Below are 19,925 nucleotides of genomic sequence, written 5' to 3'. Positions count from 1 at the left end.
GTTTGAGAATCAAAAGCTATGCTGGGCTTTTGCCAGGTAACGTCTGGATATAAGCCACAGGCCACCTTCCCGAAGGTCGCCATGACATAAAAATACTATCAAACTGTTCATGAAATTATTCTTAGGATGGACTGAAGACACAAACATTAACCTGATCAAGAACTTCTGTGGCTCCAACAAGGTTTCAATTGTGACAGCTTGATCCCTACTATTCTCTTTGCTATTTCCCACTTGAGTTTTAGATCGGCCTCATTTCAGACTTATGTCCTAATTAACAAGGGCAAAAGATATCATGGTGGGCCCACATACTACAGATAATTTTTATCCATTGGGCTTCCAGCATGGGCAGCTTTAGACTGGGCTTGGGCTGTATACTAGACCTGTTAGGCATGACCTATATTTAAGCCTGTTTATTAATTAGGCCTGGCTTGGGCTTAATATAAGAGCTAGTTAGCCTGGCCCGAACCTGGTACCGCCTGGCCCGTTTAAAGTTTCAAGGACATTTTTGTGAATATCATGCTTGATTGGGCATTTTTAGCAAACTGGAGTGAGCTGGATTGCTGAACCAAATGATTAAATTGAACTAAGCCTACCGGCCTACCCAATGTATCAGTTTTGTCTCAACAGTTGCTATTTACGAGCTGTGAACCAATGGTCGTAGTCAGCATGCAAACAATGCAGGTCATGATTAAAAGGCTGGAATCTACTTGTTAGGCCCCGAGTTGAATTTGTTGGCTGAATTGATGTATTACAGATTGTTGTCTGTGCAATATTGGCCATTAACATGTTTTCTGCCCGTCGTCAGATGTATAGGAGCAAGAGTTGACAAATATGTGATCCTTTTCCTTAATGTATGAGAAAGAAGAAGAAGAAAGTTAAAGAAACCGGTGAGGGATATGGGGTAGAGGAAGGGACGCCAAATGGAGAGAGGTCTTAACAAGAAAATATGGGGTGGAGGAAGGGGGGCGGTGGACTAAAGCATCCTCGTTGTATCGATCTTCATATCTATGGAAATCAGTGGCTCACTAAAAGATAAGAGTGTGTGAAGGTATAGGTTTTAGCTTGGCGGATGGTAGTAGTAGTTTTTCGGTGAGGGATGAAGTAGTCACTTGGACTCCATGTTGTAGAAGAAATCTGGCTGATGAAGAGTTTGAAGAATTTTTGCAGCTTCTTCAATTGCTAGAAAAGGTTTCTCCAAGGCTATCAAATCCAGATTCCATAAAATGGTTAAAAGAAAAGTCAGGATCGTTCTCAATGAGATCTCTTTGTTGGTCTCTATGTGAAAGAGATGGTTTTGATGGGATGGCTCCAACAGCTTGGCTATGGCACTTCTCTAAGATCATCTTTCTGACATATAAATAAACAAACACATCAAAAACTTGAGCACATGTAAATAGCACAAGATTAGGTGAAGTTGAGGATGAAGAAATTGATATATATATATATATATATATATATATATATATATATATATATATATATATATATAAACTAATAAGATGTTGATAAAGTGTCTACAGCTAGCTATAGGGGTGACAGAGGTATATAGAAGTGGATTCCAAAAATGGGAAAATAAGCCATGGGGTACATCAAAACAGAGGATTCAAATAAGCAAAGATCCTCAATTTCCAACTTCTGCCTTGACTGGTTTCCAAAAAAAGATGAGTTAAGAATAAAAAAGAAAAAATAACCATGTCAGCTAAAAAAAAATAAAAGAGAGAGAATCAGCTAATGAATACAATCCTATCAAGTTATCAAGCCAAATCCAGAAAAAGGCTAGTTCTTGAATTCTTGGCCCGAGGCTAGCTTGCAAATCCCAAGGGAAACGTGCATATTTCTTTAATTTGTCATATAAATTGACATTCCAAGGTAATGAATTTTGTACATGATTGTATTAGGCCACCAGGACAGTATACACCTAGTAGTTGTGCAACCATTGAAATGCCTAGGTGAATGATTTTGATAGCTATGATGCACACACACATGCACATTGCACTTATTTTATTATTGCATTTTTATTCACATAACCATGTTCTTTTTTCCACCATGCAATCATATCAACCAAAAACCAGAAATTAAGAAGAACCAAGTCCCCATGTTCAATCAGATTTCATTCGAAGTCAACAAAAGAATCCTCAGTCTCAGAAATCAGGCAGAAATGAAAGAAACCCCACACTATTTTACCATCACAAATTCAACAATTATTTATTTATTTTTTTAATTCAAGTATAGCTCAATGTATTAATAAAAAAATGAAACATTTTTTGTCTTTAGCCATGTTGATCTACCCTTTACCCCCACCATGCCAAGACAAAAAGAAAAAGAGTCTATGGAACACGGCATGACCCACCGAGAACCAAACATGCCAAGAAATCCCTCCCATACTTTCTTTACAACTATGCAATGAATGAAAAGATGATTCACTGATTCCTCATCTTGGTAACACATAAAACACATTTAGAAGAATCATTTTTCTCTTGCACAAATTGTCGACTATAGGCACTTTGTTACTTCACAGTTCACACTAGCCAAGCTAGCAGCCATCTTCAGAGGAGTGCCATATCTCCAAAGATTAAGCTGTGTGACTAACCCCGTTGACATTTAACCTGCAACTGATCATTTGGTAGATAGATTTAACTGAAAACTTGCTGGACTTTTCTTCCAATCACCACATCAAATCTCTTTGTACGACCAAAGGGCACGCCTAGCACAACATTTCCAACAATCTCAACAACTCCTCTACCGGTTCCTCATTTAAGTTTCTCCTACAAGGAGCCCAAATAACTTCATCTCCTTGGAAAGAATAGCACCTTGCCACTCACAAGTTAACCTCTTGCAAAATCCCTGCTACAAGGGGGAGCAACTACCTCAATTTTTTATCATGTAGCCAAACATCCTCCCAAAATCTGAACCCCTCACCATTACCCAAAGAAACCCCCACTCCTTCCCAAACCTAATTTTTTAGCAAGGCCACCGCTTTCCAAAGAAACAATGCCCGATACAACAATGATCCCTTAATCCACCCAGAACCTCTTTGAAACCCATACTTTCTTCCCACCACTTCTCTCCATAAACTATCATCTTCGATACCAAACCTCCACCCCCACTTACCCAATAACGCTAAATTCATCTCTCCCAAGACCCTAAGACCGGCTCCTCCTTCATCCCATAGCTAACACACTTCATCCCACTTCATAAGATGAAACTTATGCTTTTGTTTTGCCCCCTTCCACAAGAAATCCCGCCTAATTTTTTCAAGCTTCTCCACCACCACTTTCGGATACTTAAATAAGGGCATGTAGTAGACTTGTAGGTTAGACATCGCTGCCTTAATTAGCATTAACCCTCATCCCAAACACAAGTGCCTTCTCTTCTAACTTCGTAACTTTCTTTCAAATCTTATATTATTCAACAACCGATTTCCACCACTCTTACTATATTTTTTAGGATTAAAATCATATATTGAAGCGATTTAGGTGAATAAAAAGCTCCGAGGGTCATTTTTTTTTCAAAAAACAAATAAATTTGTATTTATGCCTTTTTTCTATTTCTAGTTCTAATGCTTGATTATGAGGAGTAAATATTAGATACACGTAACCATGTTCATAATTTCACCAAACAACTAGACATAACACTCTCACCAAAGAGTAGACCGTTATGCTATCATAATCATGTTTTAAAAAATGAATACATAATTGGAATGTTTATATTATTCTAAATTGTTTAAATATTATTCCATAACTTTTCAGGAAAGAAAAAAAAATTCAGCCGTTACGGGGGGTCGAAACGGTCGTTATACCCCTAGTATCGGCCATTAAGGCCTATGCCCATATTGGTAATGGTGGTGACCGTTACAGCCACCATTACCTATACGAAATACCTTGCATGGAAGCTACTATCTAAGGCTTGTATTGTTTACAATTATACCTAATTTGTACCCTCTTTTATGGGCACCCCAGATGATGCACATTCCAACTTATTATCTTGATAGAGAAACTATGCTTGCCCTTCTCTTTGTTGAGCTCCTCTCTTTCTTCTTCACCTCATGAGAAACTATTGGATCAACCCTTGCAAAATTCCCTGTCAATGCCTTTTCATCTTCCTCTTGCCTCTGTAGATCTGACACTGATGACACTATACCTTTACGAATCATCATTGCTTGGTTGAAACTTTTAATTGACTGCTGCTCAATGTAGACCCCATTGCACTCTCCAAACTCTATCTAATCCTCCAATAATTTCGAGATGGAAACATTCGATTGCTTCTGAAGATATTCTCTTTCTCTTAGCAATCTGAAGTCGAAAAAGAATAGAAAGAGACAAACCACCATATCGTTATATATTAATTTCAAGCACGTGCCATCACTTAAACTTTCCCCCATCTATGTGAAGCTAACCACGTGTGTGGCTCCCAGTTGTGTTAACAGAACCACTTGCAAGACACCTTCCACATGCGATGAGAGGCCCACATTAAAAGTTCCTTTTGAAACTTCACTACGCTGAAAAGGCATTTTTTTTTCTTTTTTCTATGATGTCACCATCACATGTCACCATTCTCTTCTCCTTTATTAAAACAAGAAAAGTAAGCTTACTACTCGACCTCTCATTTAAAGCATCCTCACCCCACCAACCCCCCCCCCCCCCTTTAAAAAGAGACCCACACCCATTGAAAGCTTCAGCCGTGACTGACATTGGTATCATTACTACTAGAGGTGTACACAAGTCGAATCGAGTCGAGCTTGGCACAACTCGGCTCGGCCACTAGCTAACCCCAGCTCGAACTCGACTCGGCTCAGTCCTCAAGCCTGACTGGCTAACTCGGCTCAGTTTGGTCAGCAGCTCGGGCCAGTTCGAGCCTTTGCGGCATTTTCACAAACACATGGAGTACACTTTCAATTTCTTACTGTATGTAAAACAACAACAGCTGTTTACAGGCATTTCATCAAATACCTTGTAGGCAACATCAAAATCAAGAAAAAATGGGATTTGTTTCATATACATACCTTCCTTGCCACTAGCCGACACTTTATTGAGTCATTTCATCAAACACTTGGTGAGCAACATCAATATTAAAGTAACCGAGTCATATAACTGGTTCGATCTGAGTTCGATTTGAGTTGGGGTACGATCCGAGTCGAGTCGAGCTCGGGCAAGCTTAAACTCGGTTCAAAATTTTTTCGAGCTAAAAAATCAGCTCGACTCGGGTCGAACTCAGTTTCGAATCGAGCTTTTTCAAGTCGAGTCGAGTGAGCTAACCGAGCTAACTCGGTTCATGTACAACCCTGATTACTGCCACGCATCAACACCTCATCTCTTTTATTCCCCCTACCTTTCTGCTCATCAATGAGGGACTTACAGCACAATGATTTATCATTCCATCATCTTCGACATCCTGATTCGCCATCAACGACGAGCTCGAGCTATCTTCCTCTACACCTATAACAAACTCCTGAGATTCCTTCTGCAACTTTACAAAAATGCTATCATTTTCAACTCTAATTCGAATATTTTTTGGCACCATTTGCAGTTTTTTCTTCCTTATTTAGATCCTAGCAAAACGAATTTTCTCACAATATTCTAACAGTAGATCAATCTCCACTGCCATTTCAATACAAGCTCAATTTCTGTGAACACTTTGTTTATCCAAAATTCCAAAGGGAGGTCCCAAATTAGGATCCGTTTTATGATTTGAGTAAATATAAGCAAGAGGGTGGGGGGCATCCAACACTAACTCTCTCTTCCTTCCCCTTTCTTTCTCTCCTCTCTTTTCCACTTTCTCTTCTCTCTTACATCAAACTAGATGGTATTAGAGCGGTAATCGATCAAGTTCCAATCACTTTCTTTTCCCTTACCTATCAAAAACCTTCTCTTCCTTTCTTTCATGTTCTCGTGTTCATAGCTTTTTAAGAAACTTAGGGTTATTTCTAATGCACTTGCCTCTTCCATGGCCTATGTGTGAATGGTGTTGGTGATGTGTACGTGATCGTAGTTCTTTCTAGTATTTGGTTAAGGTGTATGGGCTGATTGGTGCATCCTGTATTGTGTATGCATTGTGTTGGATTGTGTGGCTGAAGCATTCAAGTTTCTAGAAGCATTAGCCCTTACTTCTATAAGCATTGTACATCCATTTCTTCTGGTTTTTATTGCCTCTATTTGTAATGGAGATGAAGGCTACGCAAAAATCAGGTTCATAAATCCATCTAACTTTTTGAGGGTTCAAATATCCACTATCAAGTTAAATGGTCAGTATTCTAAATCTATACAAGTCTTAACAGCCAAGGGGAACAATAGGAGAAATGGGATGAAAACAAGTAAATATGATGAATTGATTTAGGACAATGCTCAGATTGTGACGTGCTTGTAGAATAGTATGGAAATGTTATTAGAGATGTTTCTAGATATGGCAAATAAGGTTTAGAATTCTCCATGAGTAGAGTTGTACATGAGTCAAACCGAGTCGAGCTTGGCACAGCTCAGCTCGGCTCAGTTCTGCCAGTAGCTAACCCCAGCTCAAACTCAGCTCAGCTCGGTTCTTGAGCCTGACTGGCCTGCTCGGCTCAATTTGGTCAATAGTGCAGGCCAGTTCGAGCCTGTTCGACATTTTCTTAAACACATAGGGTGCATCTTCAAATTCACACATAATGCAAAACAATAACAGCACTTTACAGGTATTTCATCAAACATTCAGCGAGCAACATCAAAATCAAGATATGAGGGCAATCTTATAATGTAAAGTTTTTTTTTTCTAGTGATTTGTTTCGTATCCATTCCTTCCTCGCCACCAGCTAATCCCGCGGAGAATGTATGCACCCGAAACAACACTTTGTTGAGTCATTTCATCAAACACTCGGCGAGCAGCATCAATATCAAAATAACTGAGTCATCGAGCTGAATCGATCCGAGTCGATTCGAGTTAAGGTTCGATCCGAGTCGAGTCGAGCTCGGGCAAGCTCGAACTCAGCTTGAAATTTTTTCGAGCTCCAAAAACTAACTTGACTCGGTCCGAATCTAATTTCTAGCCGAGGCGAGTCGAGCTTTTCCGAGTCGAGTCAAGTGAGCTGACCGAGCTAACTCGACTCGTGTACATCTCTATCCATGAGAGATGGATTCATAAAAATAAAAACATCACTCAATCCACACCAATTATTTGAAGAGGTTTTTTACTTTCCAACAAGGAGATAAATCACTAGGTGAATATTACTAGAAACTCAAAGGGACACGGGAGGAGTTGAATGTGTATCAACCTCTTACAAGCAAGGTATTCCCTAACGGTAACAATGGCCATAACAGATACTATTGTTAAAATTATGGTATGGGCCGTTATGGAGAGAGAGAGAGAGAGAGAGAGAGAGAGAGAGAGAGAGAGAAACGATGTTGAATCGATGTTCACCAAATCGCCTCACCTTCTCCATAGGGCACAAATTTATGAAGCATTTCCAAGTATTCTTGACCTTTTTCGTCCTCTGTGAGCAAGCCCACTAACATAGTTGCGGTGGATGCATCCACAGAAAAATATCCTTTAGCCATTTCCCCGAGAAGTTGCATTGCCTTGAGGGTCTCATTCTTTTGTAGAAAGCCCCTAATTAAAGCATTGTAGGTGACACTGTCTGGTTGGAAACCCTTCTCTTCCATTTGCAAGAACAATCCATTAGCTTCCTCCAAAAGCCTTTCTTTACAGAGCCATTGATTAATATGTTATATGTCCCAACATTATTCCCCAAGCCCGTGGTGGAGGCCCAACTGAAAAGCTCCTTTGCATATTTAAGTTCCCTAGCTACGCACATCCCATTGATAAGGACATCAATAACTTTATTATCTGATTGAATTCCTCTAATTTGCATCTCATTAAGTAGTTTCATTGCCTCGATAGGACGATCACTTTTACATAGCCCATCCATCAAAATGGTGTATGTGATGAGATCCGGACATTGTCCATGAGCTTGCATCTCATTGAAGAGCTCTTGTGCAGCCACAATTCTCCTAACCTGGTACAGCCCACCTATAAGAGTGTTATAAGTAACAACATCAGGCTTCAATCCCTTGCAAGGCATTTCTTGGAAAAGCCACATAGCCTTGTCTACCATCTGCTTCTTGCAATAGCCGTTGATTAACATGGCATAAGTCACGACACTAGGCTTATGACCTTTACACACCATGTAATCAAATATCTTTAAGGCGGCATCCATTTGGCCAATAAAACAGTAGCCATCCATCAATGCACTGTACTTGATTATGTTAGGCTCCACACCTTTCTGGGTCATCAATTCTAGTAATCCATGGGCTTCTTTAATCATTCCTTCTTTGCAAAGAGCATTCACCAGTATGGTGAAAGTTGTCACATTAGGAGAGATTCCTCCATCCAACATTTCCTCTAACGGACTCATCGCTTCTTTCCACTGCCCCAAATTGCATAGTCCATGAATTAAAGAATTGTAAGTGAAAACATCCGGCCAAATCCCTTTACCAACCATTTCTGAGAAGAGGTCAAGGGCCTTCTTTGTGAGCCCATCTTTGCATAGACTGCCAATTATTGTGTTATAAACAGTAAGGTTAGGACTACATTTACCCGCTCCCTTCTCCATTTTCCAAAGCAACCCAAGAGCCATTGCATTGTTCCCCGACTTGCAAAGACCGTCGATTAGTATCCCGAACGACACCACATTATAAGGATATCCCATTTCTACCGTCTTCAGAAAGAAACTACTCGCTTCCCCAATCCGCCCTTCCATACAAAACCCCTTAATAAATTAGCCAGAGTCATGACATTCGGCTCATGGCCACGTTTCAGGATGTCGCTGAGAATAGCAAAACTAGAACCGATGCCATTCAAGCGGCAGGAACAATTGAGAAGAATGTTCCATGTACAGATATCGGATGGGATCCCTAACCAATTCATCTCCCGATGAAAAGAAATCACGGTCGAATAGTGTTTCATTTTAGCAATAGTAGTTAACAGGCGATTAAAGGTCTGGATTGAAGGCAGTGGATGCGTGCGGACCATACGATTGAAGAGGCCCGCTGCATCCCCTAACCTCACAAAAGCACCGGCTCGAATCGAATTGAATAGATCATTCACCAAATGGTTGAATTGGATTGGAGTCGGGATCTTGTTGTCTGTGATTTCAGAATCAAGGGCAGAAATGGTAATTTCAATAGAAGCTGGAGAGGAGAGAGTTTTACCCTTTTGAGCAGCGGCAGCGGCAGCTCATCTCGACGACATTTTATGAAATCGAAGATTTTGTGGGTGCCAAACAACTCCTGATGAGAGAAGAGAAGAGGGGATGGTAGTTGTTGTGGTCCTGTGGAGTGCGGCTGCCACCCCGGACCCATTGATGTTGGTGCGACGCTGACTGTAGGACCCAGTAGTACAAATCTTAGATTCGATGCAAGTTTCATGTTCTCACGTGTGATATGTGTAAAAGGTGCGTGTGGAGAAGCTGCTTATTTCGCAACCAAAGTTCGTTCTCGTGGATGCGCGGATCCCGCATGAAACCCAATACCTGTGACCACGCATAAATCTCACGTAGGCATGTACAATGTACGCGGAAACTCCGTGGAGCCCACCACGATGTCCTTGTGGCATCCACTCCGTCCATCAATTTCTCCATCTCATGTTAAGGACATGAACATGAAAACGAGGCAGATTCAAAACTCAAGTGGGCCACAACAACTGAAACAGTGGGGATTGAACAACCACCATTCAAAACTTAGTTGGGGACAGACACTCTCTGCATAAGGCTGGTATTTTGTTTCCCATCCAACCTGGTGGGAGTTTGGAAGGGAAATAATCATCAAGGTGGTCCCTTTGGCAAGTTTCAACCCTAGCCGTTTTCATCCCACTCTATTGGGTGGTCCTTCGGTCTACCTCAATTTTGGGATCATGTCCTAACATGAGGCGGCAAAACCGATGGACGGAGTGGATGCAACACGCACATCGATGTGGGCTCCATAGACCTTCTGGCTACAATTGAATGGTTAAGATTTGATGGTGAATTACTGTCTCCACTCATCCTAACGAATTATAGAAACTTATACTTTAATCTTCTTCTGTTTCTTTGTTTCTATAAACGCCTCTCACTTTCTTTCTTCTTCTTTTTTTCTTTCTTCTCTCTCTCTTCCTTCTTTAATATCACGACATCAGCAGCCATGTTCTTTAGTTCACATACATGCCGTACTCGAACCAGTGTTTCAAAACCAAAAACCTTCTCTCTACATCAGAATCACGTTGAACGAGCGGTCCCAAAAGCTCACGGCCACCTTGGATAGATACATATACAAAATTGAAGATGCAAAGGATTCTAAGAATGTCAAGATTTTCACAAACAAGCTTTGCTTATACTATCAACTTAAGAAATCCAACACAGGTGCCCGATATATGATGTCGAACTTCATGTTCATACACTGGCCAACGAATTCAAGACAAGATATACGTGGAAAAACCCTAAACTAGAGTAAAAAACCACGGATGCAAACTTCCACTATGAAGACAAACGAAGATTACAAGGCAATATACCAACCTCTCCCTTGGAAAAACATAGAAAATCCCTTGCCCACACCTTAGAAATATTTTTCAATATTCACCTTAACCCTAGAATAGCCCTAAGGACCCCAATTTATAGTTTTGGCAACTTCTCTTTCGCACCCCTGCGAAAGGTGACACAAAAATCCACAGTCCGCATCAGATTCGGAAACGAATCTGCGTAACCACGATCAGTCGAGCGGACTGCACGACTGGTCAAATACCTCGGATCCAAAAAACTGATGCTCGTTGGAGTTCGAGTCGTGTCAGTCCACGATTGGTCACGACCAGTCGAGCGGGCTCCACGACTGGTCAAGCAGGGGCCACGACCGGTCGTGCGCGGCCCCAGATGTGGCTCCACTTCTCAACAATTTTTCACTTGAAAACACATCGCCATAAACCTTTGTCTTCTTCATCCGGAATGCACCACCTCCCCGTCTTCAAGCCTGAAGACCAATTAAAGCTGAATAGAGCTTCAGCTTCTCCCATGTGACCGCCTTGGTCAGTATATCCGCAGGATTCTCACTTGTATAAATCTTCTCCAGAACAATCGATCCATCTTCCAGTAATAAACGTATGAAGTGATATCTGATGGCAATATGCTTGGTCCTTGAATGAAAGGCTGAATTCTTAGCTAAGTATATTGCACTCTGACTGTCACTGTATAGCTTGCAATCTGCTTGTTTCTTACCCAACCCTTCCATAAAACTGTAACGTCTCGAAAAAATTCGTACAAGGACCCAAGTACCACCTCAGGCAGAAATCACCCAGGACCAAAACCTTTAGAAATTAGGTTAATATTAGTAAGTGTTAAACTAGAGTACTTGTAAAATTAGCACTAATCACTTTAAATATGATCTGCAAGACCCGAAACGTGCAAAGTCATTGACGCTACATTACCCTGAAATCTAGAATCCATCCCTAAACCCGATTGCTCTTGGGAGCACACCGAAACTCCATATCGGACCTGGACCGCACGTCGAAAGTCCGATAACCACAAAACTATACAGCTATGACCGCATTACTGGACTTGACAACTCCCTCGGAAATCAAATCTAAATTGTGTCTATAAATGCACAACTTGAGCCCGGAACAAAGTGTGTGAGAAACGTGAATATCTTTAGAAATAAAATTCGAATTTAAGTAAACTGAGTCGTGTCGCTTGCGGGCCAAATATAAGGATTTAGACCGTCAGAATCTGACCCAAATACACCCTCGGATCAGGAAAAATTTTCCATATATGGTAATGTACTTGTGGCCTTGATCGAGTGATGGTGACCGTTGAACTAAAACCGGTCCGCCACGGTCGATCTGTAAACCCGATCAGAGCGAAAACTCAGCCTGACCTAGATCCAATGTCAAGGAGCTTAAGTCCGACCGCACGCAGAAAAGGAGGCTCCAGAAGTGCTCCATTAGATTGGAACAGCCGATCTTTGGACATAACCTAAGTATACCATGGCCCTGGGGCATTCCCATCAGTTCTGGGCCTATATAAGGGCCTTAAACCCTCTCTCTTATATTACATACTAATTTTAAACCCTAAGAAAGAGAGGAGAGGAAAAGGAAAGGAAAGAGAGAGAAAGAGAGAGAGAGTTGGAGATTTATCCTGGGATTTGATCCCGTTACTCCAAGCACTTAGCCACCCTATCTATATCACAAATCCGGCGTTTCCGACAACGTACTTGGGTAAGAAAACCTAATCATAATCTGTTTTAGGGTTTCAAATAGTGTAAGTTATGAAATAGCTAACCTAATTCATGTTATAGGTTGTCAATCCGCTATTGACAAAGATTAAGTGTCTAAAACGAATCCGTTACGTGTTTACCGGCGTAAGGTGCGGACTATAAACGTTTAGGTTATGATTTTCAAGGCTTTCAATGTCAGTTAATAATTTATTACTGACGTGGGTGCTATTTCACATGTCAAATGTGATATTTGTTTCGCGTTTCAGATATATATGAACTATATTGAGTTTAGTGTATTCCATGTATTTATAGAAATAACCGTATACGTATGGAATTTGAAAGTGTGTTTGCCATGATTAATTGTCGTGTGTTTATACTAGTTGTATATCTAACAACTCCTTGGCAAAAGGATTTGCCCCAATACATGTTATGGCCAACATACGTCGTGTATGTTAAAAAGTGTAGTCTAAGTGTTTGTAAAAATGTCTGAATGAACTAGTAGTTAGTAAATTGTATTTTATATGTTGTTGAGATATGATTCTCAACTACCTTAATTATGTATATGATTTCCTCCATGTATTTTATATTATAGTGTCTATTTAGGTATGGAATGTATATGTGTGAATTCATATTTAAGTTGTATTCCCTAATATGCTCAAATGATTGTATGAATTGAATCATTGATTCATTGCTGCCTTAATTTTCTTATAATTATCTGTTGAAATGGAATGTGCTTGGGACTATGATATAGTCAAGGCAATCGGTAACAGGCCCTGATTTGGTGGCTAAGGTTGTTTTCGCCCCACAGGACGTGTTCGATGAGTTCGAGCCGTACTTCGGTTGTCGACAGTGGTTAGGCCACATGGAGTGCTCGTGCACTTCATGTCGATCAATTCGATGTACGCTCGTACCAGTCGAGCTCGTCAAGTAACTCGATTGACCCGATGTATGTTCACCATGTATGGACGCTACTGCTTGAACCTAAGGTACCAACTTACCACTGGAAATCCCGTTAACCTTGGTACCTTAATCCGCTAAGACTCATGAGCCGGACATGGTGGTATGGGACACCGTGGTCGACTGTCGGCTTACGCTAGAGTGATGAGCCTCCCCGTAGTGTCCAGTGAGCAACACAGCCTCGTGAGCCGAATACGGTGGTATGTGACACTGTATTCGAGCTGTTGGCCTACACTGATAAGGTGACGAGCCCTTTGTAGTGACCTCAAGCATACTCTAAGACCGCGTAGAGGCGACGAGCCTTTACGTAGTAACAAGAGTACATACTAGGCATGTACTGATAAGGTGACGAGCCCTTTGCAGTGACCTAGAACCGTAACATCGTATGAGATTTGCTAGGACTGACAACCCTAGAATGGATCATCGTTTGAGAATTGATATAAGGGAGGTACCTTAGCTTCCCAATCCTACTGTATGAAAATGGTCTAATAAGAAACTCGGTAATCATGTTCATGCACCGCATTACGTGTGCGTTTGGTATAGCAGGTCAAGCACTGAGGAAGGGTTTCATGCCGCGATCGTGAGATGAAGTCGCTGAGGGAGCGTAGGCGAGGGCATGTATCATTATTTCATATCATTCTTGCATTAATCAGAGTATTTAGGGATGTTTGAATGTGCTGCTTTATCATTACTGCTTGACTGAATTGATAACATGTTAACTAAAAGTATAACCCTGAAGCCCCGCCGATCAGAACGGTCTATGCAAACCCGCCTGTATACTGCATATAAAAGAAGGCATCCTCATCGTCTACGAAGTCCGCCTCGCCTCATCAGTCGGGTCTCCATTTGCATCTAAGACAGAGTCTGGTTGGTGTGTACAACACCATCCCGCAATGTGGGAGTGAGTGATCAACTCAGTAGAACAATAAAGCAAAGGTTAACATGTTCTCAATTCAGTCAAGCAGTAATGATAAAACAATACAATCAAAGATTCCTAAGTACTCTGGTTAATATAAGAATGGTATGAATAAATGATGCATGTCCTCGCCTGCACTCCCTCTGCGATCTTCATCTAACAGTTGCGCATGTCAGTCACTTCCTTAGTGCTCTGCCCAACGCCAAACGGTACATGCAGTGCGGTGCATGAACGTGATTACCAAGTTCTTATTAGTTCTTTTCATATAGCAGGATTAGGAAGCTAAGGTACCTCCCTTATATCAATTCTCAAACGATGATCCAATCTAGGGTCGTCAACCCTAGTAAATCTCATATGATGTTACGGTTCTAGGTCGCTATAAAGGGCTCGTCACCTTATCAGTGTAGGCCTAGTGTACTCCTGTTGCTACGTAAGGGCTCGTCGCCTCTACGCAGTCTTAGCGTACGCTCGAGGTCACTACAAAGGACTCGTCACCTTATCAATGTAGACCGACAGCTCGAATATAGTGTCTCATACCACTGTATTCGGCTCATGAGTCTGGGTTGCTCACTGGTCACTACGGGGAGGCTCGTCACCCCAGCATATGCCGACAGCTCAACCACGGTATCTCATACCACCATGCCAGGCTCATGAGTCTTAGCGGATCAAGGTACCAAGGTTTTAAAGGGTTTTCACTGGTGAGTTTGGTACCTTAGATTCAAGCAGTAGCGTCCATACATGGTGAACATACATCGAGTCAATCGGGTTACTTGACGAGCTCAACTAGTATGAGCGCACATTGAGTTAATCGACATGAAGTGCGTAAGCACTCCATGTGGCCTAACCACTGCCAACATCCCAAGTACGGCTCGGATTCATCTATCACGTCCTATGTGGTGAGACAACCTCAGCCACCAAATCAGAACCTGTTATCGATTGCCTGGACTATTTCATAGTCCCAAACACATTCAATTATAACAAATAATCATACAAGCTAATTCGAACAGTAATGGATCAACAATTCCAATCATACAAGCATGTGAGCATTTGGTGGATTTCAACTTAAACAAGAATTCACACATATGTAATCCCTAAGTAAAACAGATAAGAATGTAAGTTACATGGCATACACATCGTTAAGATAGTTGAGAATCTCTTCTCAACGCCCATATAAAGTACAATTTATTACACATTTGTTCATTCAGACATTTCTACAAACACTTAGACTACATATTCCAACATACATGACGTATGTTAGTGATAGCACGTCTTAGGGTAAATCCTTTCACCAAGGAGTTGTTACACATACAACTAGCATAAACACACGACAATTAATCATGACAAACACACGTTCAAATTCCATACGTATACGACCCGTTTTACAAATATATGGAATACACTAGACTCCATATAGTTCATATATATCTAAAACGCGAAACAAACATCGCATTTGCCATGTGAAATAGCACCCACATCAGTAATAAACCATTAACTGACATTGAAAGCCTTGAAAACCATAACCTATACGTTTATAGTCCGCACCTTTCACCGGTAGACTCGTAGCGAACTCAGTTTTAAAAGTTAAGTCTTGTCTACGGCACCACAATAACCTATAACAAGAAATAAGTTAGCTAATTCATCCATTACGCTAGTCGGAAACCCTAAGACAAGTTAGGGTTAAGTTTTCTTACCTAAGTACGGAGTTGGAATCGCCTGTATAGCGATACAAGAGTGGCGGTTGAGTGCGTAGAGTAGCGGGATCGGATCCCAGGAAGTATCTCCAACTCTCACTCTCACTTTCTCTCTTTTCCCTTCTCTTTTCTCTTCTCTCTCTCCTAAGGTTTCTCAAATTCGTAGGAGGTGAGAGAGTGAGGGTTTAAGGTCCTTATATAGGCCCAGGTTTGATGGGAATGGCCCCAGGGCCAAGGTATACTTAGGTTATATCCAAATACGGACTGTTCCGGTCCAACGGAGCACTTCTGGTGGCCCCTTTTTCCACCTGCGGTCGAACTTAAGCTCCCTGACCATGGATCTAGTTCAGGCTGAGTTTTCGTTCCGATCGGGTTTGTGGATCAGCCGTGGTGGACCAGTTTCAGTTCAATGGTCACGGTCACTCGATCAAGGTCACAAGTACACCGACATGTGTGGGATATTTCTCTTGATCCAAGGGTATATTTGGGTCGGATTCTGACAGTCTGAATCCTTATATTTGACTCGCAAGCGACACGACTCAGATTACTTAAATTCAGATTTTATTTCTAAATATTTTCACGTTTCTCACATACTTCGCTCCAGGCTCAAGTTGTGCATTTCTAGACACAATTAAGACTTAATTTCTGAAGGGGTTGTCAAGTCCAGTAATGCGGTCATATCTGTATAGTTTCAGTATAATCGGACTTTCGACGTGCGGTCCAGGTCCGATACGGAGTTTCGGTGTGCTCCCGAGAGCAACCGAGTTTAGGGATGGATTCTAAATTTCAGGGTAACGTAGCGTCAATGATACTGCACGGTTTAGGTCTTGCAGATCATATTTAAAGTGATTAGTGCTAATTTCATAAGCACTCTAGTTTATCACTTGCTAACATTAACCTAATTTCTAAAGGTTTTAGTCCTGGGTGATTTCTGCCTGAGGTGGTACTCGGGTCCTTGTACGGATTTTTTCGAGACGTTATAACAGTTTTCTACTAGCATCATCAATAAAAGAAACAAAATAGCGTGAGCCACCAAGAGATAATACCTATGCCGGTCCCCACACATCAGTGTATACAAGCTCCAACAGATGCGTCTTTGGAGTACGTTGTCTTCTTGAAACTTACCCTTTTCTGTTTGCCATACACGCAGTCCTCGCAGAATTCCAAGTCAATAGACTTCAGCCCTGGTAGCTTCCCTTTAGACAATAACACTTTCATTATTTTCTCACTCATCTGTCCCAACCTCTGATATCATAACTGTTCATTCACTCCAGTTGATGCGACTGCGAGTGAACTATATGTTCCTGAAGTCACGTACAAAGTACTTTCCCTTTTACCTCAAGATATCATCAAGGCACCTTTTGTGATCTTCCAGGAATCACTAGTGAATGTCGTCACATAATTGGTATCGGCCAACTGTCCCACTGAGATCAGATTCCTTCTTAAACTAGGTACATGTCTGACATTCTTTAATTTCAACATCGCTCCGTCTTTCTGATTCATATGAACGTCTCCTTTTCCAACAATACTGCACGGCTCATCATCACCCTGGTAGACTCTCCCGAAGTCACCTGATACATAGTTACACAAAACTTCCTTATACGAAGTGGCATGAAACGAAGCACCTGAGTCTATAACCCAAGACTCATTCCTCGCATTAAGAGACAAGATCAATGCCTCTGTTTCACTCTCCTCAGATAGATTCATTGAATCCTTCTCGCCTTGAGAGCTTCCTTCTTGTTTCTTGAGCGCCCTGCAATCACGTTTCATATGCCCCTTCTTGTCGCAATGCCAACATCCGTCTTTGTCTTTCGGTCCCTTGGACTTCTTCCTTGACTTAGAACGCCCGTGTTTATTGCTTTCTTTATTCAGCGATCTTCCTCTTCCTTCAACGTTTAGAGCATTCCCTGAATCCCCTGAAACTCCTGATGCATTTCTTCTAGATTCTTTGTTGAGAATTAGACCGACCACATCATCAAATTTCAGCTTTGTCAACTCTGAAGAATTGTTCACAGCAATCACCAAACCATCCTAACTGTCTGGCAAACTGGATAAGATCAATAACGCCCTGACCTCATCCTCAAAAACAATGTAATGGATTCTAACTGGCTCGTGACTGTATTGAACTTGTTTAGATGTTCAGTCACGCTCCCACCATCTGACATCTTCATGTTGAATAGCTGTTTCATAAGATGAAGCTTGTTGGATGCTGAGGGCTTTTCATACATGGTGGCTAGGGCTTCCATTAATTCTTTTGTAGTTTTCATCTTGGATATATTGAAGGCGATGCTCTTAGATAAAGAGAGTCGGATCGTTCCTAAAGCCTTCCTATCCAGTAAAAACCATTCATCATCTGTCATCTTTTCTAGTTTCTTCTCTTTTCCTCCTAGAGGAATATAAAGGTCCTTCTGATACAGATAATCATCCATCTGCATCTTCCAGAAGGCAAAGTTTGAACCATCAAACTTCTCAATTCTAGTTTTCCCCTCTTCTATCATCGCTCCCAATAGAAGTAAACCAATAGCTTTGATACCAGTTGTTGCGCAGCACGCCAACAACGCAGTGAGCCTAGATCCAATCTCAGGCCTCACCCACAAATGATAAACAAGAAGAAATATAAACTAGAAACAGATTAAAGCAATCCAAACAAACCATAAGACAAGATATACGTGGAAAACTCCAAACTAGGGTAAAAAACTACAGATGCAAACTTCCACTATAAAGACAAACGAAGATTACAAGACAATATACTAACCTCTCCTTGGAAGAACATAGAAAATCCCTTGCCCATACCTTAGAAATATTTCTCAATATTCACCTTAACCCTAGAATAGCCATAAGGACCCCAATTTATAGTTTTGGCAACTTCCCTTTCGCAGCGACACAGAAATCCGTAGTCCGCATCAGATTTGGAAACGAATTTACGTAACGACGACCGGTCGAGCGGATCCCACGACCGGTCATGCATGGCTCATGATCAGTCGAGTACCTCGGACCAAAAAAACTGATGCTCGCTGGAGTTCGAGTCGTGCCAGTCCACGATTGGTCACGATCGGTCTAGCGGGCTCCACGACTGGTCGAGCAGGGGTCACGACCGGTCGTGCACGGCCCCAGATGTGGTTCCACTTCTCAACAAGACGTAGGTGCAATGGCTAGGATTTTGACAGAGTCAGTTGAGTTAGATGGGGAGATGGGGTTGGGCGTTGTCCCTGAATCAAGATCTTCTATTGCTTCGGAATCTGATGGTAGCAAGTGTGTAATATGTCAAGATGAATTTTTGGGAGGAATGGGCATACTACGTATGCCTTGCTCCCATATATTTCATGGTCAATGTATAATCAGATGGTTGGAGGAAAGCCAAGTGTGCCCCATCCGTTGATTTGAGATGACGCTCCAAAACATGCAAGGGAGATGATTTTTCTGTCATCATTGTTATCAAACTTTTACTGATATATTTAATATTCTATTTGATTTAAGCTTTGTTTTTTTCTTCTTCTTTTTTTTTTTCTTTCTATTTTTCAAGTGATTGTTAGGATTGTTGCTGGGTTGTCAATGTGCCAGTATGGCTCATTGGGCTTGCGAACTTGGCAGCTCAGGACGACTTTTGGCGAAATACTAGGGCGCATGATCTGAGTATAAAATTTAAGCCCGTTTTATTAATTTGGCTTGGGCTGAGGCTGAGGCAAGTTTGGATTGATTAAAGGAGGGTTGGTTTGGCATCCCTTGAATAAGAGTTTATTCGTTTATTTCTATATAACGAAAAACGAAAGCTTTTAGATTATTTAGTAAAAGTCTAATTAGGAAACTTATTTGTTTACAAAGTAACCAAATTAATTCCAATTTTTTTTGAAAAGGAGCTTATTTGGCTAAAACGTTTAACGCTAATTTTTAAACGAGTTTATCCTTAAAATTTTGAGGTAGTTCCCATCTTACCCTCTTCTCTTCACTTTACAATCTCTTCGAGGTAAGCCCACATGATGAATGGTCCACATCAAAGGTGGGCCCACATAATGCATAGTCACATTAAAGGTGAGCCCCACATGATGGATGACCTATATCAAAGTGTGGCCCCACATGATGCATGATCCACATAAGAAAAAAAAAAGAAGAAAAGAAAAAAAAAGTAGGCCTTACTTGATGAATGGTGGGCATATTGAA

General features: G+C 41.3%; 1 protein-coding gene across 2 annotated transcripts in view; it reads right to left on the bottom strand.

The window, feature by feature from the left end:
• The window catches only part of LOC131249016 (uncharacterized), a 127,383-nt gene that overhangs the window by 10,265 nt on the left and 97,193 nt on the right, over positions 1 to 19,925 (bottom strand). Inside the window, exon 1 of one of the 2 annotated variants that reach the window (XM_058249578.1) lies at positions 7,403 to 7,674. The exons of the other annotated variant lie outside the window; for it this stretch is intronic. Coding sequence (XP_058105561.1) covers positions 7,403 to 7,411 — 9 coding nt within the window. The 5' untranslated portion in view covers positions 7,412 to 7,674. Of the gene's footprint in view, positions 1 to 7,402; positions 7,675 to 19,925 lie in introns of those variants that run through there. 2 annotated transcript variants of the gene reach the window in all.

Source organism: Magnolia sinica, chromosome 6 (assembly GCF_029962835.1).
Source record: "Magnolia sinica isolate HGM2019 chromosome 6, MsV1, whole genome shotgun sequence".
NCBI lineage: Eukaryota > Viridiplantae > Streptophyta > Magnoliopsida > Magnoliales > Magnoliaceae > Magnolia > Magnolia sinica.
This window is presented reverse-complemented; position numbering and strand designations above follow the sequence as displayed.